Here is a 27,384-nt window from a genome sequence, read left to right as displayed (position 1 = left end):
GCATGGGTGTGCAATTGCATTGCATCCTATCAGACAGAATTAAAAATTTTATGATAAAATTAAATAGGTAGAATGCATAAGTTATAAGTTTATAACGCATTAAGGTATTACTAGAATTTCCATTTATTTAGAGCATGCTATATCTTATATTCAAGTATCTTTGATCGTTCAGTACATCATTGTAATTTATAATGAATTGTGTGAATTGTAAAACATAATGAACATGATTTATAGACTATGGATAAATCCAAGTAATACACTACTGTTAGTAATAATACAATAAAATAAAAGGGAGAATGTAACTATAATATGCTGAACATGAGCACTTAACCACACTATAATCTATTGATATTTGTCTAATTTGATTCACCAAATAATATTTATTAATATTTGGTTGCAATAACAGACCTAATAAGTACTGAAGAAGCTAAGTTATGCTGAGATAAAATAAAATAAATTATAAAAATATTCAAGTAATTTCATAGTAAACCACATTAGACACAGATAGTAGTACAAGTCACTAAGACAACTATCTTATTGGAAGCGAAATACCATATTTTATTATGACAATTAAATTAAATATTCAAAACATTATGATCCAATTAAGGGATTTTCAATTATTTCAATAAGCTGATGTAATATACTAATATTAATACATAATTAAATCACCAATATATGCAAAAGAGAGAAATATTTTTCTATTATCGTGTATCATTTATAATTTGTAATAATGTTATCAAGGATTATCTTAACACACTTTTTTTATGTTATAACTAAGACAACATTTAGGGTATGATATTCAATGAGAATGACCAGTGCAAAATGTGTCAGAAGTACAAAGAAAGAAACTTACAACTAATCTAAGAGAACAGTCCAATGTGGCATCAGGTAACTTATTTTCAATTTGATAATAAGAGAAGAATTATTTCAAGGACTCATATAAAACAAAAAGAATACTAATAAATAAAAAGAAGAACATTGGTGAACTTAAATTGTAAATTGTATTTTTTCAAATGTCCGTACAAATAACAGTTTACTTAAGCAACCAAAGCGGAAGCTGTACTGGACTCGTATCTCCAGTTGGGAGCGATCTTTGATTTGCGTTTGTAGTACCTTGCCAAACGATGAATACGTGATTCAACCAAAATCAAACGGAATTTGGAATCTCTGTCTTTCCTGTACAAAACAATAAGAAAAACAATATTATAGCCTGTACAGTATACATAAGATATATTAACAGTACTGAAATCATTACCTGTTCCTTTCCAAATGTTTTCTGATTGCTACGGCTTTCTTGATCAAATGGTACAAATCTTCAGGGAGACCTGGAGCCAAACCCATAGCTTTCATGATCCTAAGAATTTTGTTTCCAGTCACAAATCTTACTTGAGCAACACCATGGGAATCTCGTAAAATAACACCTGTTAAAAAATTTAATATTTAATATTTACAATAAAAATTACGAATAATTTGATTTAAGACATTAAGAGCTCTCAGACAAATGCCTCGATAAGTCTGCACGATAAACCTTAAAAAATTGAAAACCAATTAAAAAAGGTGTTCAGAAAATATATGTATAAAAATCATCATAGAGCATTTTGTCTTTTTTAATTTGAAAACCTTACAGCATATAAGTTTAAGTGATCCATAAAATATAACATTTAATATTTTGATGTAATATACAACTGTAAATTTTTATTTTAGTTAATAATTATTTATATAATAAATTTTTCGGTTAAACAATAAAATTAAAAACATATTGTAATAAAATAGGTAAAATATATCAAACAGAAGCTCTCAGACAAATGCCTCGATAAATCTGCATAGTAAAACTAATAAAACTGAAAACCAGTTAAATAAGTTGTTCGGAAATAATATGTATAGTGATCATCATCGAGCAATTTTCTTTTTACATTTTTAAAAATGCCTAGTTTATTGATAATAAAACATAAGGTGACCATTAAATTTGAATAACAGTTGTATATAAATGAATAATCAAGATCTATATTGATATACTACTGTATTACCTGATAAAAAAGTATTAATAAACAAAGTATATTAAATATTAATTCAGGTTGAGAAACGTATGTGCATTTACTTAAAATTCGTTCAACTTCCCAATATCAAAATTGAATACTAACTATATTCTCTTAAAATTAATTTTAATACACAAATATTTACAATTTCAATTGAGTGATAAGCAGCTCTCAGACAAATGCCTCGATAAGTCTGCATAATAAACCTTAAAAAACTGAAAACCAATTTAAAAAGGTGTTCAGATAATTGTAAAAGAATCATCATGGAGCTACTGTCAATCTATTAGAAAAAAGCTTAACGACCAGTATTTAATTTATGTATTAAATGCAATATGCATAAAATACATTTAATAGTGCTTTAGAAGTTAACTTTCATAATTTATATTTTACAATTCTGATTATAATAGGTAGTCAAGTATAAAACAATGAAAGTTGTATAGTATTAAAATGTATCGCTCAAATGCTTCAAAGAAAAAAAATTCAAGTATGTTTTCAGCACTAATAAATATTAAAATTATCATCAATGAGTTTAGTATTTATAGATCGACAATGAATTTCAACATTATAATAAATAAAAACTAATTGATTCCACAATCTTTGTCTTGAACAATACTGTATAGCAAACGACAATATTAATACCATGCTGTAAATCAACGGCAAAAATCGAGGCTTTTAAAACTGTCTCTCCAGCATAACAACATAGCGACTTAACCATTAACACTAATAAATATCTGTGCTTAATAAGTGAGAAAGTCTATAGGCCTGAGCATTACCAATTTTAGATGGTGTCAAACCCTTCTTGGCCAATTTGAAAATGTGGTCCTTGACATCCTCGGACGACGATTTCAGCCAGGTGGCTACGCTGCGGCGGTATGGAAGAGCCGACTTGGAAATACCTTTTCTGTAAACACATCGTAAAAGTCAGTTCACACGATATACAACGAAACCAAAAAAACAGTCACGAGAATCAAATCGACCATCAACCACTGACGGCACAAATAGTCGATCAGATCGATTAAAATATAATGCCGTGCGATTGGTATCGTGAATCGTAGCCGTGTCGATGTCGACGTTCTATATTTTTCACAAATATCGAATTATATTAATAATTACCCGGGTGTGTGCATCCGACCCATGTTGACGTTTTTGTTTTACACTTTAAGAACGATAAAAAAATTATTCCACAATGGAGAAGTATGTAAAATCTCAAAAAAGAAATCCTACACACACGTTTGACAAACTCCTCATAACCAAAAAGAATGGTGTTTGGTCTGTTCCCGTTCCACCAAGGAGATACAATCACCGGGATACGCACGCACACGCCAAGGAGCATCCGTCAATAACCGTGGTTTATTCTTCCAGAGCATATCGTTCCTTGGAATGTTTATAACTGCATAAGTTGGTACTCCTTACTTGGGACCTTGTCAAGTTTGTACTGCTTGTAGCTTAAATTTTTTTAATAGTAGTAATAGTAAAATTACAAATTTACAACCACTGCCATTAATCAATAGTAAATAGTAAATACTGTTAATGATCACGATCATTATAAAACAAGTGAACAACACCAAAATCCTCTTACAATATTTCTTGCTAAGTGCTAGGACAGATATTAAAAATAATTAATATTTATGCGAAACGTGAATATGCAATTTGATTGCAAACTGCTAAGTTGATCGAATCGACATTAGTATTTTGTCATGGTATTCTTGTCTATGTGACTATATTATGGTATTATCCTACGGCCTACAATTCAAAGCTTAAAACATTGCTAATCGTCAATATTTTAGTCATCTGATAGATGATATCTAAAGCATTAAATGAAAGAGCAAAATGGATAAATCAAATTAAAATTATTTTTTAAGCTACTTGACTGAATAAACTATACATTTAACAAATTTATTCTGATCACGGTTAGATATTAAACTACTGTCAGTTTGAACTACTTGTAAACGCGAAAATGTTTTTTGTCGTGATTTAGAGAATAAAGAAACGGTTTTGAATAATCTACAAGACAAAATAAATTTTGATCTAGGAAGTTGCATCTTGTTCTATAATATACTCTCGGTTTAAAGCAGACCAATATTAAAATCCAAACCATATGAAAGTGTTTAAAAATTAAAAAAAAAATCGTATCTTTTAATGTAGTATCAATGGGATGCCTTCTATCAAGTCATCACACTGTTTATTAATATACAATTTTGCTTATTGTATCATATTGAATACAGATTGTAATATTGCTTTTATTTTTTCTAATAAAAAAAAAGTAAAATGCATATTTTGTCAATTTTAAGAAAAAATAGCATATTTAACAGATTCACATATGCATATTTAATAATTTATAAAAAATTGATTTTTTTCCTAATATTATGTATTTTAAATATGTAATATTAAATATAAAACCCAATATTATTTTATATAAGTATTTAATGTCATGTTGCACTTAAATATTAATTTGACGATAACAATGTAATGAGCTTTTCGCCCACATTGCACTAATTATAGACATAATATATTATCTTATCGTAGATAAGTTATCGACAATATTAATATATTGATGTATTTTTTTTTTAGATTTTTGAGTAATTTTTTTGTGTATACTTTTCTGTTTTTGCTCCTATAATTTCTGAGCCCTAATTATAATCATAATCAATGTCTAATATAACTATTGTGTTTCTGAATTTTCAAAATTTATTAACTTTTGAACAAATATGCAAATTCTGTTGGTAAGAAACATTTTTTTATAAGTAAATTAGATGCAAAATATCTGAATCTAAAAATCATAACTTAAGTCTTAAGTTATAATATTCATTAGTTTCAGTTTATCATACTTTACAATTTTTAACAAAATAACTTTCCTTTTTTAAAAAAAGAACACTAGATTTAATTTTTATTGTGAAGGTATTAATATAGTATTATCTTTATAAACATATAAATGGTCATCCAGAAAATTTAACATTTATACACTAAACAATACTGTTGTTATTGTTTTAAAATGGTAAAAAATAAATAAACTTCAATACAAAAATATGAATTTAGTAACTTAATGATCATAGGTATTACAAAAACTAACTAACAAATTGCCATTTTTACACAAAATAGCATCACAATTTATAACATCACCAGAACTAACATTTCTATATTTATTTAAAAAATAAATCCTTTGTCGTGCATAAGGATACCAATCTAAGTTATAGATCTTTCTGTTTGAAGCACCAAATGAAATATGTATGTCCGTATCCAAACACCAATCTACCCAACAAACAAGTCCATGACAAATACCTTCACTGTAAACAGATGGAATTTATCACATTAATTTAAAATAGTAAATAATAATCAACATACATTAGTGTGTCAATAATAAAAGTAATCGAATAGAGAAAAAAACTGAAGTTATGATAAATGTGTTAAAATAATGAAAAACAAATTATGTGGGTAAATGAAAAATATTTAACTTAGTAAAATGTATACTATTTAACATAACAAAAACTATAAATAAACTACTTAAAAATAATACAACTGATATATTTATTTTATTTAATATATAATTTATTTATTATTTTATTATTATATTTATAAATACCAAATTTAGACTTACTCTTTGATTTTTACAGATAATAAGTTTTTCAGTATTAAACTGGATTCATTTGCAATACTTTTAAAATTCAAAGTAAACAAATCATAAGCATTTGATAGATTTTTGCTTGGGTATTCCCACAACGGCTTTTCTTCAAGTAATCCATCTGATATTTTTATGCTTTCCTAAAACAATACATTACATAAAATTCCATGATTTCAAAAGTTTATTGTTTAATGTTATGACTATTAGCCATATTCTAATAATAAAATTTTAATATCTGCACCACCTAATTATGTCAACAATATTTTTCTCGATTTTATCCACACCTCTTTTCCACTTTTTATCCTAATTTTCATGGACAGCTCTAGACCCTTTGAGCAGGGTATTCCTTCTATATACCAGAATTTCACATCTCCTTTTCTAAAAATCTTCCACCCACTAAGATCATTCACCACTGAATGCTTTGCCATAATTGATGCTCTTAACAATATTTCTTCCTTACCGCCAAACAAATATCTTATCGCCACTGACTCACTTTCCTGTCTTCAAGCTCGCTCCTCTAACGCTGATAATCACTATCAGGCAAATTATATATTCTCTAACGGGGGCGGGTATGGACATTCAATTTTTATGGGTGCCAGGGCATACTGGCATCACAGGTAATGAATTCTCTGACAAGTTAGCAAAAGCCTCAACATCTATTAAGTGCCCTCTGAGCTCCAAAATTCCATGGTCTGACTTTATCCCCAATCTTAGGATTTGCACAACCAACCTATGCTTAAACACTAGGAATCATTCCCTCATTACTTTGCCACCTGGTACAGAAATATTTCTCCAACCATCTCACCACTACCTTGGTTTCACAACCTCAATATCTCCAGGAAAGGTATAGTATCATTCTCCCGTATACGCTTTGGCCACACCCTACTCCTTCTCATGCCTTCAAACTTTTATTAAATGATTCTCCTCTCTGCACACTCCACTATGACCCAATGGTTTGTGACATAACCCACCTCATCTTCAACTGCCCCAGCCTTTCACTTCAACGTAACCACCTATTATCCCTTTTCAACACCAAATATATTCTCTCTTGTCAACAAAAAAACATCATTGATAACATATTATCTAATCAAACAGGCTTTTTAATCTAAGTTCTTCTTGTTCTTTCTTTTTTTTTTTTACTTTATGTAAATAATTCTTATATTATTACTCATGTTTTAATCTTGCTTGTTATTATTTAACTGTTAAAACTAATTGTAAATAACAAAGTTTAAGTAAAAAAAAAAAATAATAATAAAATGTTATGACTAATTCATGTCAATTTATAGAGAAAGAAAAATTTAAATACTTATAAAAGAAAAAACTACCCTTTAACCTCCTAATCACTGCATATAACACCAATTGTTGTTATTTAATATCATTCACAATATTCACATAATACTGGATGTTATGTATTTTGTTATTCAATATACTGTAACATCTGTAACTTGGTCAACATTATGATTAAACTATTCATTTTTGTCAGCATACCTTATGAGTATTAATTTAAAATCTTAAATAAATATTTTAATTTTTCAGAATTTTTTTTTTTTGACATCATTTTACTATATTATACTTAACAAATAATATAATAATATATTTTATTTAGCATTGGTCATATTGTACTGGAAAATAGGAAACAAAAAATTTTCAAAATTGCCTGTTAATGAGATAAATATAGTATTTCTGATTTTAATGTAATGTACAATATTAAATAAAATGTTCTATTATTATTAAATCTATAATACTCGTTTTTTTGGTTATTTTGTTAAATTTAAAATCCAGACTTCCATTAAACCATATAAACCGGACAACTAAGAGTCCCAATTAGCCTAGATTAATGGTATTCTACCATAATTACAAAAATACTTAAATATAAATTTTTAAAAAATATACTTAGGTTTTGTATATTTTAAAATAAACACTTCCACTTAAATAAATTAAAAATTGTATTTACTTCTGTAACTATATTATTTTTAATAGTGAAAAAATTAAGAGTTTAATACCTGAACAATTTCATTGAATGGTATTATTTCAAACCCTTCAACTTCAGTCAACGGAGCTCGAATTTTCCATAAATCATCAAATTCTACTGCTTGTATTTTCACAGTTCCTTCTTTTGGAAATATATTAGTTTTTGGATTTACTTGCAAGGAATGTCTCACAATATCAATCCATTCAGGTAAAATCCATTTAGACGGTTCCATAAATACTGTGCATATTTTTTCCTCATTCTATTACAAAATTAAATTAATACCCAATTTAAATATTTAATTATTATAAAACTAATGCATTTTATAATATTTATTTCTATGTGATAACATTAAATTGAAAATATATACTTCTATTTGTTTTGAAATTATTTCCAATACTTCTTTATATGTTTTTAATAAAACAACTTTTTCTTCCAAATTATTAGACCTTATATATGAATGTAAAACTTTGCCAAAACTTTGAGGCCCACTAACATCATAATAATAAACCTATATGTAACAATATTATTAGCAATTACTGTTAAATAATTAATAGGTTATAATATGAAAATAAATACCTTTGCCGCGCCAAATACAGCTGCTGCAAGTCCCATAAATGACAAATTGCCAACAAATAAACAAACACTATTTGGTTGAACATTTTTTTTCAATGCAGTTAAATAATTGTTTGTAAGATAATGATCATTCATTTGTCCTATAAGAGTCCTGCTGATAACTCTATGAAAATCACATTCACAGTATGGAAAAGGAACATCTAAATATGAACTGAAACAGAATAGTGTGAATATAAATTATTAAATATATAAAAGGAACATAAATAAGTAATAATGAAACTTTATAGTCATTAAAAATAATACCTACCTAGACTTATTGGTGTCAAACCAAAACGATAATTCATCGTGGTAACCAATTAGATTAACTTCTTCATTTGTTTTTAGGTTCACTTCATTAGCAAAGTAATACACTCCTTGTATCCAATGGTCTCTCCAAGGTACGTTATTCTGTTGCAAATGCCATTTAGGAGCACAACTCAACATAATATCACCATCAGTGTCCATAGCTAAATCCCACCAAACAAATGCAGCATGAGCAATACCATTTTCTTTTGATTTACAACGAATAGCATTTTTGCGGTCAGTTATAACACCATTTTTATCACTCCAATTAAATCTATGAAAATTTTTTAAACGGTATTATGTGTAATCAAAATAGTAACAGTTCATAATTTATCACCTGAACATCACTTGAGCAGGAATTAAAGTTTTAAAAGACTCTGTTGGTAGTTCACTGAGTTGTAAATCAAATACACTTTCAATACCTTGGCAGTTCTTTATGTTATCGGGTATTTTAATCAATAACTTTTTATTATGATACACATCATTAACTCTATTAAAATTTCTTATATAGTTGCTTTCGATTACTTGAGCATAAACAATAGCCTCCGAGGGTATTACAATACAATCATCCTAAAACAAAATGATTAAATAAATAATTAGTTATTGTGGCATATATATTGTTCTTATTATTTTTAGAGTAACAAAATATATGTTTATAAATATTATAAATAATTAACCCGGGAAAGAAACTTATAAAGGCCGCAGAGAAAGTAGGATTAACCATTGACGATGATAAGACAAAATACTTGACTGTTAGTCGAATTAACAGAAATTATGTACTACAACAATATATTGAGTTAGAAGGACATATATTTAGGAAAGTATCACAATTTAAATATCTGGGATCGATTATTACTCAAAATAATGAACTTAAGACAGAGGTGTCATCAAGAATACAATTAGCTAACAAGGGATACTATGGGTTAGAAAGAGAACTAAAATCGAAAACCCTCTCTAAAAATTTAAAAATAAGAATGTATATGACATTATTACAAACTATTGTTCTGTATAGTTCTAAGACGTAGGCATTGAGGAAAGCCAAAGAACAAAGACTAGGAGTATTTGAGAGAAAAGTTTTAAGAAAAATATATGGACCGGTTTTTGACAGTGAAACAAATGGATGGAGAAAATTACATAATTATGAACTCAAAATGCAGTTTCAGAGACCTGATATAGTAAAGGAGATCACAAATAAAAGACTCATGTGGGGGGTATGCCTGGCCTAAGCAAGGATCTCTAGTTAGGCAGGTAATAGAGGGAGAGCCTATAGGTAAAAGACCTTTAGGAAGACCCAGATTGAGATGGGAAGACTATGTAAAAAAGGACTTAAAAATGTTAGAACCAGGAGTCAAATGGAGGGAAACTGCAGAGGACAGAGACAGATGGCAAGATTTGTATTTAGCAGTATGATCTTAAAGGCTGAAACCAAAAAAGAAGAAGATAAATATTAACCGTTAATAGTTCTTGATGAGCATGATTGAACACTGAAATAGCTCCTTCACCAATCAATTCTGTGTCAAAAACTTCTGTTACTAATAAATTCATACGGTGAGGTAAGTCTACACCAACTTTTAACTTTTGAGAACTCTTATGTATAAGAACAATTTTGTCTTCTAAATAATTTGACTTGATTATTTCTTTTGCACATTTATAGGATTCTTCAAATTCCTATAAATAATCAAAAATTAATCTGAGTATGTTACAATAGGACATTTGTTTAATACTTCACAAGCATAAACAGAATCGGCGCCACATTTAGCAGCCATCATTGCCAATAGACCAGTGCCAGTTCCAATGTCTAGGACGTGGACTTTTTTGTTAGCTTTGTGTAATCTAGTGATTTCTTTTTTTAATGCTTTATAGTACAACTGATTCTGTAGGGAAAAATTGGAATTGTATAAATTACTTTTTTAACACATATTATAACATATTTACTCTATCACTATCATAGAGCATATCTCCAAAAGCTGCTCTAGCAATGTTCTGATGGTGATCAAACTCCATCATAGAATTAACTTCCCAATTTACATCCATAATATTCTAAAAGATAAAAATGATTTTAATGTTTGTTTTAAATATGATAAATAACAGTGCATGAATTATTTGTTTACATATACAGATTAATAATACACCATATTGAGACTATAGGGTATATCATTTTTGATTTCATTGTTTATAATTTTATAAAATCTTATTATAGATAACAAATAGCTATTTTATTTCTAAAAATAAGTTGAAATTCAACAATAAAATACACATAATATATAAGATTATTCCTCTATTTACATTAAATTCTAATTAATAATGAAAAAATCAAATATCTAATTAAATGTATGTTTTAGATTAAAAAAAATCAAATCAAAACAGATTTTTGAAAAGCAAGCAATATATGTTATTAGATATTTATTTTTTTTCTGACATTTACTATACAGTGTTTTTGTTGGTTTTGCAAATACTTCGCCACTTTTTATTTATCATCATAAGCATATATTTTTTCAACTTATCAAAAACGATGTCTATAATATTACTATATATTTATTAGAATTATGTTAACAGAACTCTTTGCAAATGTATAAAATTAATCTATAAATTCGTTTAATAATATAAGTAGGTATCAATTATAATACAGAAAAAATTAATAATATCATTCAAAACGCATTTGTCTAACGTACAAAAAAATGGGTTCATACTATTTATCGATGATTTTACATACTTTGAGTTGATTGAATTAAATTGTTGTTTTAGACCCCTGAATGTCTGGCGGTTTGATGGCCGCTAGCGGTCTGGTGGCTGCAAAAATTTTGAAAATTTTCAACGCGCAAAACTTAAGCACGATGTTGGCTATATAAATAATTAATTCATCGACTAGGTTCGCCGTTTCGTTGATAACGGATTGTGGTAATGGTGATAACACGGTACAACAACAGACGAATCGAGTCGACCTTGAAATAACCGAGGACAGCGCTGCTGGACGTGTTAAATACGTCTTTTTGACACCACGATTTTTTAAAATGAACAAATTGAACAATTTGATTAATTATTTCATTTATATCTTAATTAAATAGTGTTCGACACTTAAAAGATAAGATTTATGTGTAGATTTGATGAAAAGTATTAACTAAGATCTTGGTTATCTTATTTTTTTGTAAAAGGTAAAAACATTAAACAATATTGAGCCACATTGACATAATTGATTTAACTATTAAAGGAAATTATTTAAATTATTGTAAATTATAAAATGATTGTCGTATACTATACTTGTATACCGATACACGAATAATTTATTATTGTAAATTTGATTGAAAATACAATGAGATGCAAATAATTATTCCTGATCTGATCAGTACCACAATTTAAGTTCGTAATTATTTTAATAAGTTTGTGATTAGTAATATTCTTGAAATTGTAATTAATGTAATTTTTGCATTGTCTAGAGTCTAGACTACTACATAGTACATATGAGTTTACACTAGCATAACATATAATGGAGTTAATATAACATATATATGAAACAAATTAACTTGCATTTATTTTTTTTTTTTTTGGCAATAAGACAACTGCTGATAATTTATACAAATTTAAATTATACAAAATACAATTATTAAGAGCTTGACTGTTGACAAAATTACATGGTATTATTCTTCAAGATAATCATAATTATATACATAGTTAATGCTTGAGTAAATAAAAAGGTTAAGTTGTTTAGTGACATGGATATCACGGTTTTCACTTGAAAATCTAAAGTTTTTGGTGTAAAAAATACTCATTGAGAAAATATATTCAGAAATTGAATTATTTCAATATATTTTAAATACAAAAATGAAAAAAGATACACTATTTTCGTAGTTTTACAAACTCCTCTTATTTATTATTAACCTTCTTATTGTTATAATACTGCATCAATAATTTTGGCTTTTGCAGATAATATTGTTTAAATGTACTAAATTTCATGTGTTTTAAAAATTATAGCAAATTGCTATAGTTGTCAACTGTTTGTTTAGTCAAATACAGGAACCTGCAATTAAATATATAAATATATTATATTATATACAATTAGAGTTGTATATAATTTAAGTCTTTTTTTTATACATGATTATCTATCCAGATAGAAAATTGATTGCCTATTAAAAACATTATTAATCTACATTTCAACTGTATTGAGTAAGTAAGTATTCCCATTAATAAATTCTCATTGCAAATGAAAATACTTACATTCTATAAACAAACGTTTATAGTAAAAATATATTATTAACATAATAATTTGTAAATGTTTATTTGGTTGTATGTTCAATATATCTAAAAAATTAAGGCTTTACAGGAGTAAAGTAGCTAATTCAAAATTAATTATTTATTAAAAAAAAAATAAAAATAATTCTAAACCTTACCAAAATATTCATGTTAAGTTCTATGAGAACAAAAAGGAAATAGAAACATTGTGAACAATCAAGCTAATCCAATCTACTGACATTTTTACGAGATCGATCAATAGAACCTTAATAAAAAAAAAAAAAAAAAAATAGTTTCAATATACTTCATTTTAAATTATTTAGTATTTTTTATTATGAACACTTGTTTGTTATTATTGCTTTACCATCTTACCATAATATGTTTATTGCTCCACCACTAGCCAGTCACAGGTAAAGAATAAATTGAAAATTCCAATATTTCTTAATATGTTGTAATAATAATAGAAAAAACGCATAATAAAATAAAAAATGTATACTTATTATCAATAAATACAAAATTATAAGAAATTAATTGTTGTAAGTATTTAATTATAATGGAGGCTAGGACTGATGGGTTTATATTTTGAAGTAGTTTTAAAATCATCTTTCCCATTAAGTTATATTATCAACACGAATCTTGTCAAATACAACTCCAGAAAGTTTCCCATGCTTTTTATTGCCCCGTTAGCAGAACCCCAAAAATGTCTCAATAATTTGAAATTGTGCCCCTGTGATCAATGAAATTATGAGTATAGTATTATAATATATTCCAGCTGGTCCTAGGTTTTCCAACGGTCTGATAAAATTATAAATTTTGGTCTTATAATTTTTGTAAGATGGGTAATAATATTTTTTCTGATAGAATAAGAATGGAGCTATGGAATGATAATAAATATCAGTGGCATGGTGATAAATTTATTGCAGTGAGATGACGGGGTAATAACAAACAAGTACCTTATTATGTGTAATAGTTGTAATACAAACACAATATTGTAATCAATGTAATTTCAGCTCTTTGTAACATTTTTATTGATTTTAAAGTAAAATTAAAAATAATTGGCAGTCACTATGTTGATAATCGTAATTCATAATTTAATAAATTTTTTTAAACTTACACACTTGCTGTTGTACTAGTTACTAGTTAATCCGATGTTAAGAATAAGTGTTATATATTTTATCTTCACAGAGTTGAATTGTTCTATTTATTGTGGTTGTCATAAACTGATTTTTCAAATTGGTTTACACATGGACATATAAATTTCGTGTTGACTAGATGATAATATTAATTCCTAAATATTTCGAAAAATTAGCAAAAATTTAATTAAATGAGAAGAAATAAAGAGCTAATCAAATAAATAAATACTTTAAGAACTGTTATGCAATTGTTGGAATCCTGTTTCTTTTTATTTTTAAGTTGATCTATTAAATTATCTAATTTCTTTATTTTATTTTTTAAATCCACTGTTTGTTTATATAAATACTTAATTTTCTTTTTTTGTTTGGTCACAGTTGATTGTGAAGCAATCCAATATTTTAATCTGTTATTTGGGCTATCAATATCACTAGGGTGTTTAAAATCACCCATAAAACACTTTCTTTTACTGAAAAAAATATTTTATTTAACAATGTGTAAACACAAAAATAATGTACATATGAATCTATAAAACTCACTTATTTGGTCTAAATTTTTCTTCAACTGTGTTTTGTAGAAATGAAAGTGGAATTTCATTTATATTTTGTTTAACAGGTGCATGTGAAACTGTATTCATATTTTGAACAGCAGTTTTTGGTGATACGTGTTCTAACAATATTTTTACTGAAATTATATTTATATAATATATTCTAATGATAGTAGGTACACAATTTTAAATACAAAATAATATTGTAAAGCATACAAGGTATAACAGGTGTCACAGAGGGTTGTTCGGTATATACATCTGACAATGACAATGTCACAACTTCTTCTGTATTGTGATCAGGATTTGACTTGTGAAATAATGATCTGCAAACATCTAAACATAATTTGTTAAAAATTAACTTTTTAATTTTTAACTTTAAAATTTTTTTTTCTAATTCTGGATATTATGTGAATTTATAAACAACTTACTTTGGTTTATAATACTGGGTACAGCATTTTTTTTTAAACGTTTAGTTTGAAAAATACTAGTAGGTGTAATTTCATAATCCGAATCAGATAAAAAATGTAGCCCACAAACATTGGTGCTATGACTTGTTGGTATGAACAAAGGATTATATTTTTTGAGAAATGTAATCCACGACTCTCGAATTTCGCCTTTAGGAAGCCTAAACATTTTGAAAGATGTCATAAAAATTAACTAATAAAATAAAGCATAATAATAATAAATTACCTGTGAAACCTAATACCTTGACCAGCTTTGGACTTGCAACCTTTAACAGAACATGAAGTAACCATTTCCAAGTGCCTAATTAAAACAAGATATTGACAACAAATTAAATTACGAGAAATTTATAAACTGTCAAAGTATAATATATTGAAAATAATATAATTTAATTTAAACATGATAAATAAATAAGTAAATAAATAATATATTGATTACGATTTAAAATCTTGAATGTCTTGATAATAAATTATCATCTCATAATCCCGGTAGAAATATATTGTAACAATAACCTCAAATATAACGACGTGTGTACTCACAAACTTATTTCTATAGAAGTCTGTGGTCGTACTGTCGTGTACAAGCGCTTAGAACTTCACGAAAATGAAACTTTAAAAGCATAAAAGTTCAATGCTTAAAGGATAGGCTAATTATTTTTATAGTTTATAGATCTATCGACTAAGGGTTGTGGTTCAATGGAATCCCAAATAAAAACCAAAAATATTATTAAATTATTTACCTATTCATTTCATCTAATTTATTATATGGGCATTAGGTACTATATGCACATAATATAGAAATAACTAATAAATACGTATGTACTAAATATTGTGGATCCTCATTGTAACTGTGTTCCTGTACCGGCTGTACCTATATAAAATAATGATTGATTTTATTATATTAAGTAGGTATAATATTTAGATATTATATTATAATATTTTAGAAAAAACTAAAACTATTCAACTAGACGAAAAGTAAAAAAAAATAGCATTTTAATAAGTACTTATAATTTTTTTATTATTTGTATATAATATTATGATTTATGATAGTACCTAATAATTATTACAGTAGGTATGCATGTATTAATAATGACAACAAAACACTTTTCCGTTATACCTATTGTTTTATATGTCTATGGGAAATTGTTATTTACTGAAGTTTTTATCACTCTATATATTATACTTTATAATTTATATACATTATGTATATAAAAAACCTAATTATGTAAAAAAGGAATTACTTTAAGAGTTCATTTTAATATATAGATATATTATATTAAAATGTGTACACTGTATCTATATTATAAAAATATTTTTTATATCTACATAAAATGTTGAAAATATTTTTTAAATAATAAAGGTTTTTATCATTATAAATTTTTTTTACATACTTATGACCAAATCGTTGATCCTCTGTTAATTTTTGGCCTGAAATATTTACCCAGTCCGCCCCTGCATATATTTGTATAATGTAAGAATATAACAATGCATCGATACCGCTGGTTTTGATGTAAAAATAATGCCTACATACCACCGCATTGGTATGTGTCAATAAAATATATAGATGTGTTGTAATAATTATTTTTATATAATATTTATCCATTTAAAAATAAATTCATACACTTAACTAGACGATTACGTCTAGATTCGTTACACAATGCAGTAATTTTATACGCTAATAAAATAATATGTATAACCTTATTACAATATTGTATGATTAGGTTTAGGTTATAAAGTTTAAAGATATGATATAAACTACATACTAGTTTTATTTAATTTACAAAACTTAATTTTACTACTACTCAAACTAGGGGGAGGCTGTTAAGGGTGCCAAAACTTCTTACACCGGCCCTGTATACATAAACAATTCTGATCGTTTAATAGATAATTTTTTTTTTAATTTTGGTGTACTCGATTCAAAATTTGAAAGACTAGTTTATTGGTAATTAAAATCTTTATAATAACTACTAAGGATAATATTTCTTAACAATGATTTGACAAATATATAAAATAGGTAGGTGTATGAAATATTAGATCTAGTATTTATTATACTTGGACCAAATTTACATACAAATTACAGAGTAGATAATAGAAAAATATTTTTTACTAAAATTATCATATCATTATCGTCAACAAATTTTTCAAACCCATTTTATCACGGATCGACAGATTATCCTTAGCAATTAGTAGGAAATAGGGATCTTGAATTATATAGGCTAACTAGTTAAAACAGGTAAAATATCCACGAAAAATTGTAGAGTAGGTATACACGAAAAACTTTAAATAGGTATACAAAAACTTTATACAAAAGTAAAAACATTTTTTTTAAATACTGTAAAATGTCAATTGTGTACAAAAATGTACTAACGAACAAACAATAGATTTGCCATAAGTTAGGTCAATAACTTATCGACGATAAGATAATATTTCGGCCTATAAGTGCGAATAGATTAAAATATGCACAACGCACCGTTGTGGCATTGTCGTCAAATTAATATTCGACTGCCGCGATAACAATAAATATCTAACTATAAGTAAAATAATATTGATTTTCATAATTCAATATTATTTAAAATACATATTAAATAGATTAATAAAGAAAATCATTTTTTTTTTTTTTAGAAAATGCGTATGAAAATCTTGAAATATGCACTTTTCCATTAAAATTGACAAATCATGAAAGATTTGCATTTTAAATTTACCATGGTATTTTTCGGAATTTTAGCTTTGTTTGCTATTAACCGTGAGTTTATTAAACAATAAGCGACTGCAACAACTTCCTATCTTAGCAATTAAAATACCAATAGTTAAACAGTTAAATCTGTGATTATTATAGGTACTAAAATAAGATATTTCAATATTATTATACTTATTATATTATATTTTTATAATATAAAAATATGATAACATAACTTTTAGATATCTATAAAGCATAATTATATAGTTCATTATCTGATTTTCAATCGGCGACGTAAATAAGAGAAGGCAAGAGAAGATGAGAGGAAGAGTAGGGAAGAGTCAACAACATTCGAACTTCTTTAAATTCCACGCTCATTATTCCCATTTGAAACTTTGAAAGTTTTCTTATTGACTCGTGAACCATGACTTTGTAATTACGGCCTATGTTTACAATATTCATTTACACTACAGCTGGTTCAGCTCGGACAATTGTTTAACAATTTATCTTTATTTTATGTAGTTTTGAATATTTATATATACCAAACTATAAATCAATTTCCAATGATCACCAAAATGACTACTATTTATATATTTTGCGAGATTGAAATTTTCATGGAATTAGAATTATTAAAACTTTTATAAAAAGAAGGCATTAGAAAACATTGTTTTTCTTTGAAAACCCTTGTGTTGCCACAAGTTCACAAATTAAACAAAAATGGTTTAAACTTAATAATTTGATCATTCAAATAATAAGTAAATACATACAAAGAATGAATTAGTCAATATTAATATATTATGTTGAACTTTTCCAGTATAAAAAAAAATAAATAAGAAATAAGACAAAGCACTAATCAGTACATGATTATTTGCTTTTAATAGATTTATTATATTACATTTTTAACACTTCTATCTATCGCTACCACAGATATTTGAATCACTGCCATGAATCAGTACAATAAGATGTCAAGTGGATATTTTTAATTTACTTTCCAAATAGCTATATTTTGTAACTTGATGAGCTGTGTGATAACTTCAATAATATGTTCAAATAGCGTTGACAGAAACACAGGTGTTTCCACATTCTTTGAATAAGCACTCAAAATTTTAAAATTTGACAATAATAAACGAGGGACAACTGGCATTTAAGGTCAGAAACAAAACAAATAGTATTCACTTTTAATAGTTATGATTTATTATATCGTAATATATAATGTTGGCAAATATAGTCTCTATACCGGAAATCCGTTTTTACATCATAGAAATTTATTGAGTGCATAATATTCTACTCTTAACATAAAAAAAAAAAAAAAAAAAACGAATCACCATTACAAATATTACCAATCACTTTATGTATAAGTAATTAAAACTTAAAAATAATTATCATTCATAGTGTCGTAAGATATTCTAAAAAGTATATAGCCAAAGTGTATATATAAACACAATGAACACAACTTAAACAACAAGATTTATAAAATAATAAATAATATATTTTCAAGACGTGTCTTACGAATATGACTACTAATTAATCCGTAATAAAAAAAAAAAAAAAAAAACAAAACAAAACAAAGTTTATTCTCATAATCATTCTTTGAGAGATTAAATTCAAGTTTCATGACGGATTTACAAGTTTAAATCGATTAATATCTCAACACAAAAAATACCTATTAATAATATAGTGCAAATATGAATTATGTAAAAATGATCAACCCTGTCTATTTAAGCAACAAAAAAAAAAAAAAGAAAAAAAAAGGGATTTGTCATTTATATAATTTTAAGTTTTTGTCTTATCGTCATCATTAACAACAATAAACGATAGTAAATTTTAAAACATAAGTCGAGACATATATTTACTTATCATATATATATATATATGTATGTATATATAAATGTGGTTACTTAAATACAATCAATATTATAATATTATATATTATTTTACTCGTGTTTTAATAACACAGTTGAAATTATAGATATCGATGAATAGAGCAAAGGATAAACAGATTTACGTACTTAAATATATTATTATTATTATGTAATATATATATGTAAAAAAAAAAAAAAAAAAAAAACAATAGCATGAATAAAAGAAATGCACTTTAATGTAGAAACTTACAGAAGAACATTCAGTATTTTTTTTATTTTATTATTTTAATAATATGCGTTCTTGGTTCTAATTCAAACGCCATTATCTTTATTATTATCGACAAATTGGGTCACGTAATATAGAGCTTATACAAAAAACAAAAAAAAAATAATAATGTTAACTTACACATTATTATTATTATTAATAATAATATAAACCTTAAAACTTTTCTTTGATCACTATTATAAAAAGAAAAAAATAGAATAATAAAAAGAAAACATCTCAATAAAATAACAATATGATACACAAATATGATTTATTTGGAGAAAAAAAAAATCCGAGACGTTTTTTCATTGGTCGACATATTATATTATATTGCACCACTACGCAAAACTTTAGTAGCTTTCCGCATTTTTATAAATAAATAGAAATACGAATTTTTTTTCACATCAGTCTTTCCATTTCCCCCAGATTTGTTAAAGATGCCACAGAAAAATATATCTAAAACACATTTTTCTTTTAATTGTTTTGTTTATCGTTTTAAATAAATCCCTTAAAATCTAAATTAGGGAACATCGCGCTATACATCGTTTAACAAATATCACAGATCGAGTATTATTATTTTTTACAATATAAATTAATAAGACAAATAAAAATTAATATCATAATGTTAATTTTATCGAGTTTTATACAATTTACATGGACTTGTTATAAAAAATTGACCCTTGGCAAAAAGAAAAAAAAGGAACTCATTCGAATTGTCTAAATATTCGTATAAAACACAATTTTTTATACTTTTTATAAGACTAGTTTAAATATTTAATTTTAGGTTAGGAAGTAACCATATTTTGTCAATATATATTATGCATTTCTTCTGGATGTTTCAAGTTTACTGTGCATTTCAAAAGAAAGTATTAGATTATAATAATAGATAATTAGCAATAAAGTTAACTTTATTAGTTAAATTTGGAATGTGACTTCATTTAGCAATTAAACACTGGAAGAAAAAAAAAATTAGCCCCTAAATCCAAAAAATTTTTATAAGAAGTCACAATCGTTATTTAAATTATGTTTTATATTTAGTTTACTGTTGGACTGTTTGTGGTTGACCATAGTATGGATAACCTGCTTGTGGCACGGTGGTGTAGCCATTTGGAAATGCTTCTTGAGTAGCTGCTGGGGGGCGGTTCTGTTGGAAGAACTTGTGTGTAAGTAGAGGCTGTATGGAAGCATCACCGGTATTATTCATCACATACTGTGGTGGCAAAGTACTTGCATACATGTCAGCCATATTAGAGAACTGACGTTGTTGGTTAAAGCGGTTTGGCTGATAGTTGGCACGTGGATTGTTAGTGTAGCCGTTTTGTCCACGGTTATAACCAACAGTGTTCTGTAATTGATTTAAAAAATATAAGACTAAGTATTATACAAGAAAAAACTTGACACTTAACTATTGATGCTTCAATCAATTCACTTAGTAAATATATAGTAAATCAATAGTCAAAAAAAAATTAAATATAATATATTGAATAATGATCAATTATCATACCTGACTTTGTCCGTATTTTTGACCAGGATTTCCATTATACTGTTGTGCTTGATATTGTGGGTTTTGGAATTTGGGGACATTACGAGGAATACTGCCTGTCCCTGATTGATATGTTCCATTTTTGTGTTCATTATTATAATTTTTATTTTGGTAGTTTTGACCATTTCCAAAGGTTCCGCCATTAGTATAATTGGTTGCTCCATTACTATAACTGTTAAAGTTATTTCCATAGCCGCTACCTCCTCCATAACCAGATCCATTTGTGTAATTAGGATTAGCAGTTCTAGCATTATTTGATTGTCCATAAGGAGATTGAGTAGCCAGTGGTGTATTTACATCACGATAACGATTGGTCCACTTAGCTCGACCTAATAATAATAATAAAAAATAAAATAGCAATATTTTTTTATTTTTAACCATAAAAAAAATGAAATAAGGTAGTACATCAAAACTAATAAATTATTTATTTTAAAAACCAGATGATTTCTTAAAAAAAAAATGTATGAAAACTAATCCTTCACTTTCATGGAAGTGCCATTACATTTTTCGCCCATATTTTATATATAGGTTATCAGCTAGGAGATTAAACTAAAAAATAACAAATTTAATAGTAATAAATAATATTAATTTTAATTGTCCAAATGAGCATTTATTTTCGGCATTTAAAATAATATTATCAAATAACACAGAAGGACTTTTGCATTTGAAAATTATAAAAACATTTGATATTATTTGAGTATTTTTATTCCAATGGCAGCAATTTCTTACACACATATTTTTAAATTAAAAATAAGGCTAATTAAAACCACAATATATTTATTATAGCTAAATATAAAAAATATTTATTTACACTAATTTAAGTTTAAAATTGCAAATTAGTTTTAAATGTTAACACAATTATTAATAAAAAGTTATAAATTATTTTAACAACTGAATGATTGTAAAATCAAAATAATCTGTTTGAGAAGGACTGGTCCCATTTAAAAAGTGCAAATGGGGCTAATTAAATCCTCGGTTATTACTATTACGACAAAATTTGTATCAAGATTTGAAAAAATAACATTGATAAATTATATTTAAGTCGTTACAATCATTATCCATGATTACTATATATTTGATATTTATTAAAATAAAAACAAAACCTGTTAGAGGAGGACTGGTCCCATTTGAAAAGTGGCTAAAAATGGGGCTAATTAAATCCTCAGTAATTACTATTACGACAAAATTTGTATCAAGATTTAAAAAAAATAACATTGATAAATTATATTTAAGTCGTTACTATAATAATTTTACTCATTTATAATTTCTATGTATTTGATATTAACTAAAATTAAAATAAATACTGTTTGAGGAGGACTGGTCCAATTTGCAAAGTACAAATGGGGCTAATTAAATCCTCAACTACTATTACGACAAAACTTATATCAATATTTGTAAAAAAAAATTGACATATTAGATTTATGTCGTTGAAAAGTATTAATATATTTGTATTTTACTCATTATGTTTTATAAAAGTTTAGGACATAGTTCAGCAAATAATTTTAAAAATACTATTACCTCATTTAATTTTCAAATAAGACTAGCCAGAAGAGTGTTGAGGTTATTTATACATACTTGACATATGATTTTTTGCCATATTTGCCATTTCAATGAGTTCTTCTGGGACTACTTGATGAGCTTCTTCCAAGATTGAAATAAGATCTTTGGCTTGTCGCATATTATTTGTGGAAAAGAATGTATAAGCAATGCCTGCTTGTTTAGAACGACCCGTTCTGCCAATTCTATGTACATAATCTTCTGAAGAGTTGGGGTAATCAAAATTGATTACATATTTAACATCATCAACATCTAATAAATAGACAAATGTCAGAAATTTGAAAACTTCATTAAGAATAAATAGAAATAGAATTTTATTTACCTAAGCCTCGAGCAGCTACATCAGTAGCAACTAAGATAGGTGATTTACCATTCCTAAACTCATTCAATACATGATCTCTGTCTTGCTGAGATTTATCACCATGCATAGATGTTGCTATATATCTATTATCATGAAATTAATATGATTAGTATATTAGTAGAAGTACATTTTAAATTTTTTATTAAGTACCCTTCATTTTTTATTTGTCTAGTCAACTCATCAACTTTCTTTTTTTTTTCAACAAAGATAATGGCTTTAAAGCCAGGTTCATTTGATATTTTCATTAAGAGATCAAACAATTTATAATCTTTTTCGTGATCTTCACAAACTTCAATTAACTGTTGAATATTATGGTTGGCAGCAAGTTCTAAAGAACCAACATTGATTTGAATGTAGTCAACTAAGAAATCTGCAGCTAATGCTTGAACTTCTTTTGGCCAAGTTGCAGACCACATTAATACTTGTCGGTCAGGCTAAAATAATTAATATGGAACAAATTTAAAAAATATACATACAATAAAAATATTTATTACAAAATATTATTTACCCTTATCTGTTCAATGATCTTCCTAATTTGAGGCTCAAATCCCATATCCAACATTCTGTCAGCTTCATCAAGTACTAAATAGGTCACACGTTTTAAATTTGTGGATCCACGTTCTAAGAAATCAATTAAACGCCCTGGAGTAGCAATAACAATTTCAACCCCATTTTGTAAATCATGAGCTTGAGGACCTTTAGGAGTGCCACCAAAAATGCAAGTGTTACGTATACTTGAGCTAAACATTTTTGCAACACTTTGTATTTGTTGTGCTAATTCTCTTGTTGGAGCCAATACTAGAGCAATAGGTCCATCTCCACGTTGAAGAGGTTCTTGATTACTAATATGCACTGCTGCTGGTAACATGTACTGAAAATACATTTTTAATTTAAAACAAATTAATTTAAGTTTTAATACATTAGAAAATGAATACATACCGCTAATGTTTTTCCAGAACCTGTCTGAGCAATACCTACAAGATCGCGACCACTTAATGCTATTGGCCATCCTTGAGCTTGGATCGCAGTGGGTTCAGAAAATCCTTGTTTTTTCAACTCTTGAACAACACTTTCAGGAAAATTACCTTCAATAAAGAATTGACTAGGATCAGGAACATTTGCCCCACGAATGGTGATAGCTTTGTCGACACGATATAAATTTACTTCATCTTGACTCCTAAAATTATAAAAAGGTATTTTTTTTTGGTATAAATCTAATTTAGCATACACAGTTTTCTAAATATTTTTCTACCACATTGATGGGGTTTTCTACGCTAAGAACGATGGTACAATCAGAATTGAGCGATCTAATTTAGTTTTTGAGTTATAACATTTTGATGTTGTAAATATGTTAAATAACTCAATAAGGCACTGTTATTAGTACATTATCATACATTGATATTTATTCTTTTTTTTAATTTTTCAATATTATATTCCATGTATATTAGGTAAATAAAGTATTGTGCGAATGCGTAAAACACGTATAATCTCGAACATTATGAGGCAATAATTTAAAAAGAAATGATTTTTACCAATTTGTTTTTGAATCATCATTCTTAAAAAGTTGATTTACCAAAGTTGACTAGGCTTACTTGGGGTAGTGTTGCATAGCAAATCGAGGGATATTTTCGTTTTTAATTTTTCGAGCAAGCATAGCGAGTGAGTTAACCCCCTCGGTGATTTGATGCAACAAAAATGTATTTTATTTAACCTGTAGCTAACTTGGGGAGATGTTGTATAACAAATTGAGGGATATTTTCATTTTTAAATGTACGAGCCAGCATAAAAAAAATTAAAAATTAGCATAAGCGGTAGGTTATAAAAAAAGTGCAAAAAATCAATTTTTGTATGACATAATCGACTCTGCTCATCAAGAATCGTAAGGTCTGAATGTACCATTGCACCACACTTGAAGTATCTTGTTAAAAACATACAGGGTATTTAAGGATTATAATGTAAATCGAAAATTTTGATCAGCTGTAACTTAAAAACTATTGATTTCTGCCAATTTTTTTTGTACCATTATTCTTAAAACGTGATTTACCTAGGTTTCTACAAAAAAAAATTCAAAAATTTGTGTGGGCGCTAAACTAAACTTGTTCCTTTTTTTATCCATAACACAAAGTCTTTAATCTTACAAGATAAACCTATAATAAAAATTTACCTGTTAACTGTGTCTACATGTGGAGCATAAAAATCTTTTTTGAATGGTTGTAGAGATTCACGAGTCCAGTTTGGTTTTCTTAATAATTCACCTGGGGCTTTATTCATTGGTTTAAACATTGCACCACCAAAATCTGCATTTTCTGTGTTGCCATTTTGAGATTTCCAAAATTGATTGCCATAGCCTTGGTTTTGGGCTGTACGTGGTTGTTGATACCTTTAGTAATAAAAATAGTAAAAGCAAACATGTATTAATATTCTAAATATATTTTAATATTTTTTGGGAATTTGTAATACATCTTTGTTAATAAAAACATAAATAATAAATATGACTCTTAATGACATTGCATAATTATAAATTATCAAAACAAATTAGTCTTAAAGGGGAATGCCATAAATATTTAAAAATAGACTGTTATTTCAATAATTATCTATTTATTAAAATTATTTTAATTTAAGGGAAATAAAAGCATTGAAAGCAGACAGTTTTAGATTGAATTTAGTTTTAAAGCTACCTAGTTTATCTTTAACTTTTTTTTATATAGTTATTAATTATTAAACTCAATAACTGGACTTAATAGGTGGATTTTGAAACTAGTGAAATAAATGAAATATTTACGATCAAATTACTAGACTAAACATTATAAAAAATATTTTTTAAGTACACTATTCATGCTTAGTTAAGGCTATACCTATTTCCCTTTATTAAATATTATCGTCTATAAAAGAATGATCTATTTATAGCTTAGTAAATAAAAACGACACCAAATAAACTGATTACATACATTATAATCATTATGAAAATAATTAAGAAAAATATGTTAAATAGTCTAATAAATATGAATTAAATTATATTAATAACTTTGAAGTATAAAACTTTTTTTCTCAACAAATAATCAAGTAAAAATAAACCCGGTAATGTTGAATATAGTAGAATGATTGTTATATATACAACACCATAATAAAGCATTTAAAAAATCAGGTATATAAAATAAATGACATACACAATACATAATTCTAATTTTATATCTAGACTATTTATAGATACTTAAAGTATACTTTGTTAAGAAACCTTTAATATCATGGTCAACATTAATAGTAAATAGTAATTATTTATTATTTCACGGTACTCTCGTTATTAGTAAGAGAATCGATTGTTAACATTTTTTAATAGAAAAACCATTTAAATAATAGTATAGGTAGTACTTAAATGTTTTTAAAACTATCAACTTAATTTCAGGGTCTCGTGTCACTCGACATATCAATCATCATAACGTATTGATACGGCATTGTGAATCACAAACGTAATAATTCGTATCGGGGGGGAAGAAACAGTAGGTAAGAATACTCCCAAAATAGTAAAAAAGACCAATCCTACTGTTTGGCTAAAATTTGTCAGTAACACGAAATAAATTTTGGTCTCAACAAATGAAAATACTAATCATAAAAAAAAAAAAGATTCGATACAAACAATGGGACAAACATTACAAATTACAAATGTTATTATAATAACCCAGACGAGATGATGACCGCAGCGTGTTTGACGGGTGCGTTATACGCAAGACAATTGAACCGTCACCACGGCGTAATAGTACTATAATATGAAACATTAATAATATTTTAAATCGTGTGTAATACTCACATTGGATAACCCGTGTTGTTATACATAATTTCGATGCAGTTTCAAACTGAATGTCGAGAAGACTAAAACGAGCCGACAAAGGACCAGACGGGGGGATATGATACTATTAATATTATAATAGGTGAGTATGGTCGCTCCGAATGTAACGCGTCGTTTATTGGACTTATTGGAGACAAAGCGTCGACAACCGAAGATAACTCACCGGGAATGGTGAAAAACGGACAGGGGGGATTTTGTTCGGTAGGTTTTTCGGATCACGCACGGATTGACTTGTTTCGTTGCAAATGGGTACGGCGGAACGGGTGTCGTTTCAAGACGGAGAAGCGGCCATGTTTGAAAGTACGTCCGTCGTCTACCGCTCGTTCGTTCGGGTTCGACGTACGTCGCGCTCTCGCCCCTGCGTACA

General features: G+C 27.0%; 4 protein-coding genes across 5 annotated transcripts; all 4 read right to left on the bottom strand.

The window, feature by feature from the left end:
• Positions 1-978: 978 nt before the first annotated feature.
• On the bottom strand, positions 979-3,311 carry LOC113553884 (40S ribosomal protein S13). The gene is made up of 4 exons (XM_026957444.1): positions 3,150-3,311; positions 2,810-2,937; positions 1,256-1,421; positions 979-1,176 (listed from the first exon to the last, which is right to left on the bottom strand). The coding sequence occupies exons 1-4, from the start codon at positions 3,170-3,172 to the stop codon at positions 1,038-1,040; spliced, it is 456 nt and encodes a 151-aa protein (XP_026813245.1). The 5' UTR covers positions 3,173-3,311; the 3' UTR covers positions 979-1,037.
• A 1,737-nt stretch (positions 3,312-5,048) lies between these two features.
• On the bottom strand, positions 5,049-11,635 carry LOC113553892 (protein arginine N-methyltransferase 7). The gene is made up of 11 exons (XM_026957458.1): positions 11,256-11,635; positions 10,478-10,582; positions 10,267-10,416; positions 9,995-10,210; positions 8,880-9,112; positions 8,508-8,816; positions 8,204-8,411; positions 7,995-8,135; positions 7,659-7,886; positions 5,632-5,795; positions 5,049-5,320 (listed from the first exon to the last, which is right to left on the bottom strand). The coding sequence occupies exons 2-11, from the start codon at positions 10,574-10,576 to the stop codon at positions 5,077-5,079; spliced, it is 1,992 nt and encodes a 663-aa protein (XP_026813259.1). The 5' UTR covers positions 10,577-10,582; positions 11,256-11,635; the 3' UTR covers positions 5,049-5,076.
• Positions 11,636-12,329: 694 nt separating this feature from the next.
• Positions 12,330-15,341, bottom strand: LOC113553893 (THAP domain-containing protein 1-like). Of its 2 annotated transcripts, XM_026957459.1 has the most exons (8): positions 15,138-15,340; positions 14,876-15,072; positions 14,664-14,780; positions 14,440-14,584; positions 14,132-14,369; positions 13,884-14,057; positions 12,928-13,034; positions 12,330-12,557 (listed from the first exon to the last, which is right to left on the bottom strand). In XM_026957459.1, the coding sequence occupies exons 1-6, from the start codon at positions 15,200-15,202 to the stop codon at positions 13,998-14,000; spliced, it is 822 nt and encodes a 273-aa protein (XP_026813260.1). In that variant the 5' UTR covers positions 15,203-15,340; the 3' UTR covers positions 12,330-12,557; positions 12,928-13,034; positions 13,884-13,997. The 2 variants fall into 2 exon arrangements, with proteins under 2 accessions (XP_026813260.1, XP_026813261.1); XM_026957460.1 differs by lacking the exon at positions 12,928-13,034 and having other exon boundaries at positions 15,138-15,341.
• A 4,322-nt stretch (positions 15,342-19,663) lies between these two features.
• LOC113553147 (DEAD-box ATP-dependent RNA helicase 20-like) lies at positions 19,664-27,358 on the bottom strand. The gene is made up of 9 exons (XM_026956322.1): positions 26,979-27,358; positions 25,338-25,553; positions 24,113-24,350; positions 23,682-24,044; positions 23,324-23,607; positions 23,135-23,256; positions 22,831-23,064; positions 21,217-21,584; positions 19,664-21,057 (listed from the first exon to the last, which is right to left on the bottom strand). The coding sequence occupies exons 1-9, from the start codon at positions 27,002-27,004 to the stop codon at positions 20,752-20,754; spliced, it is 2,157 nt and encodes a 718-aa protein (XP_026812123.1). The 5' UTR covers positions 27,005-27,358; the 3' UTR covers positions 19,664-20,751.
• Between the last annotated feature and the right edge of the window lie 26 nt (positions 27,359-27,384).

The sequence above is a fragment of the Rhopalosiphum maidis genome, chromosome 2, assembly GCF_003676215.2.
Source record: "Rhopalosiphum maidis isolate BTI-1 chromosome 2, ASM367621v3, whole genome shotgun sequence".
In the NCBI taxonomy this organism is placed as follows: Eukaryota; Metazoa; Arthropoda; class Insecta; order Hemiptera; family Aphididae; genus Rhopalosiphum; species Rhopalosiphum maidis.
This window is presented reverse-complemented; position numbering and strand designations above follow the sequence as displayed.

Excerpts from the sequence above, each read along its gene's own strand:
- LOC113553892 (XM_026957458.1), bottom strand. The coding sequence starts at position 10,576 with ATGGATGTAAATTGGGAAGTTAATTCTATGATGGAGTTTGATCACCAT. Across the intron at positions 8,412-8,507 it reads TTTGACACCAATAAGTCTAG|TTCATATTTAGATGTTCCTT; the intron begins GTAGGTATTATT and ends ATTCTGTTTCAG. Across the intron at positions 5,321-5,631 it reads TTATCTGTAAAAATCAAAGA|TGAAGGTATTTGTCATGGAC; the intron begins GTAAGTCTAAAT and ends ATCTGTTTACAG.
- LOC113553147 (XM_026956322.1), bottom strand. The coding sequence starts at position 27,004 with ATGTATAACAACACGGGTTATCCAAT. Across the intron at positions 25,554-26,978 it reads AACAACACGGGTTATCCAAT|GTATCAACAACCACGTACAG; the intron begins GTGAGTATTACA and ends TTATTACTAAAG. Across the intron at positions 23,065-23,134 it reads TGTAGCTGCTCGAGGCTTAG|ATGTTGATGATGTTAAATAT; the intron begins GTAAATAAAATT and ends TCTATTTATTAG.
- LOC113553884 (XM_026957444.1), bottom strand. The coding sequence starts at position 3,172 with ATGGGTCGGATGCACACACCCGG. Across the intron at positions 1,422-2,809 it reads TTTGACACCATCTAAAATTG|GTGTTATTTTACGAGATTCC; the intron begins GTAATGCTCAGG and ends ATTTTTTAACAG. Across the intron at positions 1,177-1,255 it reads AAACATTTGGAAAGGAACAG|GAAAGACAGAGATTCCAAAT; the intron begins GTAATGATTTCA and ends TGTTTTGTACAG.
- LOC113553893 (XM_026957460.1), bottom strand. The coding sequence starts at position 15,202 with ATGGTTACTTCATGTTCTGTTAAAGGTTGCAAGTCCAAAGCTGGTCAA. Across the intron at positions 15,073-15,137 it reads CAAGGTATTAGGTTTCACAG|GCTTCCTAAAGGCGAAATTC; the intron begins GTAATTTATTAT and ends CAAAATGTTTAG. Across the intron at positions 14,370-14,439 it reads GAAAAATTTAGACCAAATAA|TAAAAGAAAGTGTTTTATGG; the intron begins GTGAGTTTTATA and ends TATTTTTTTCAG.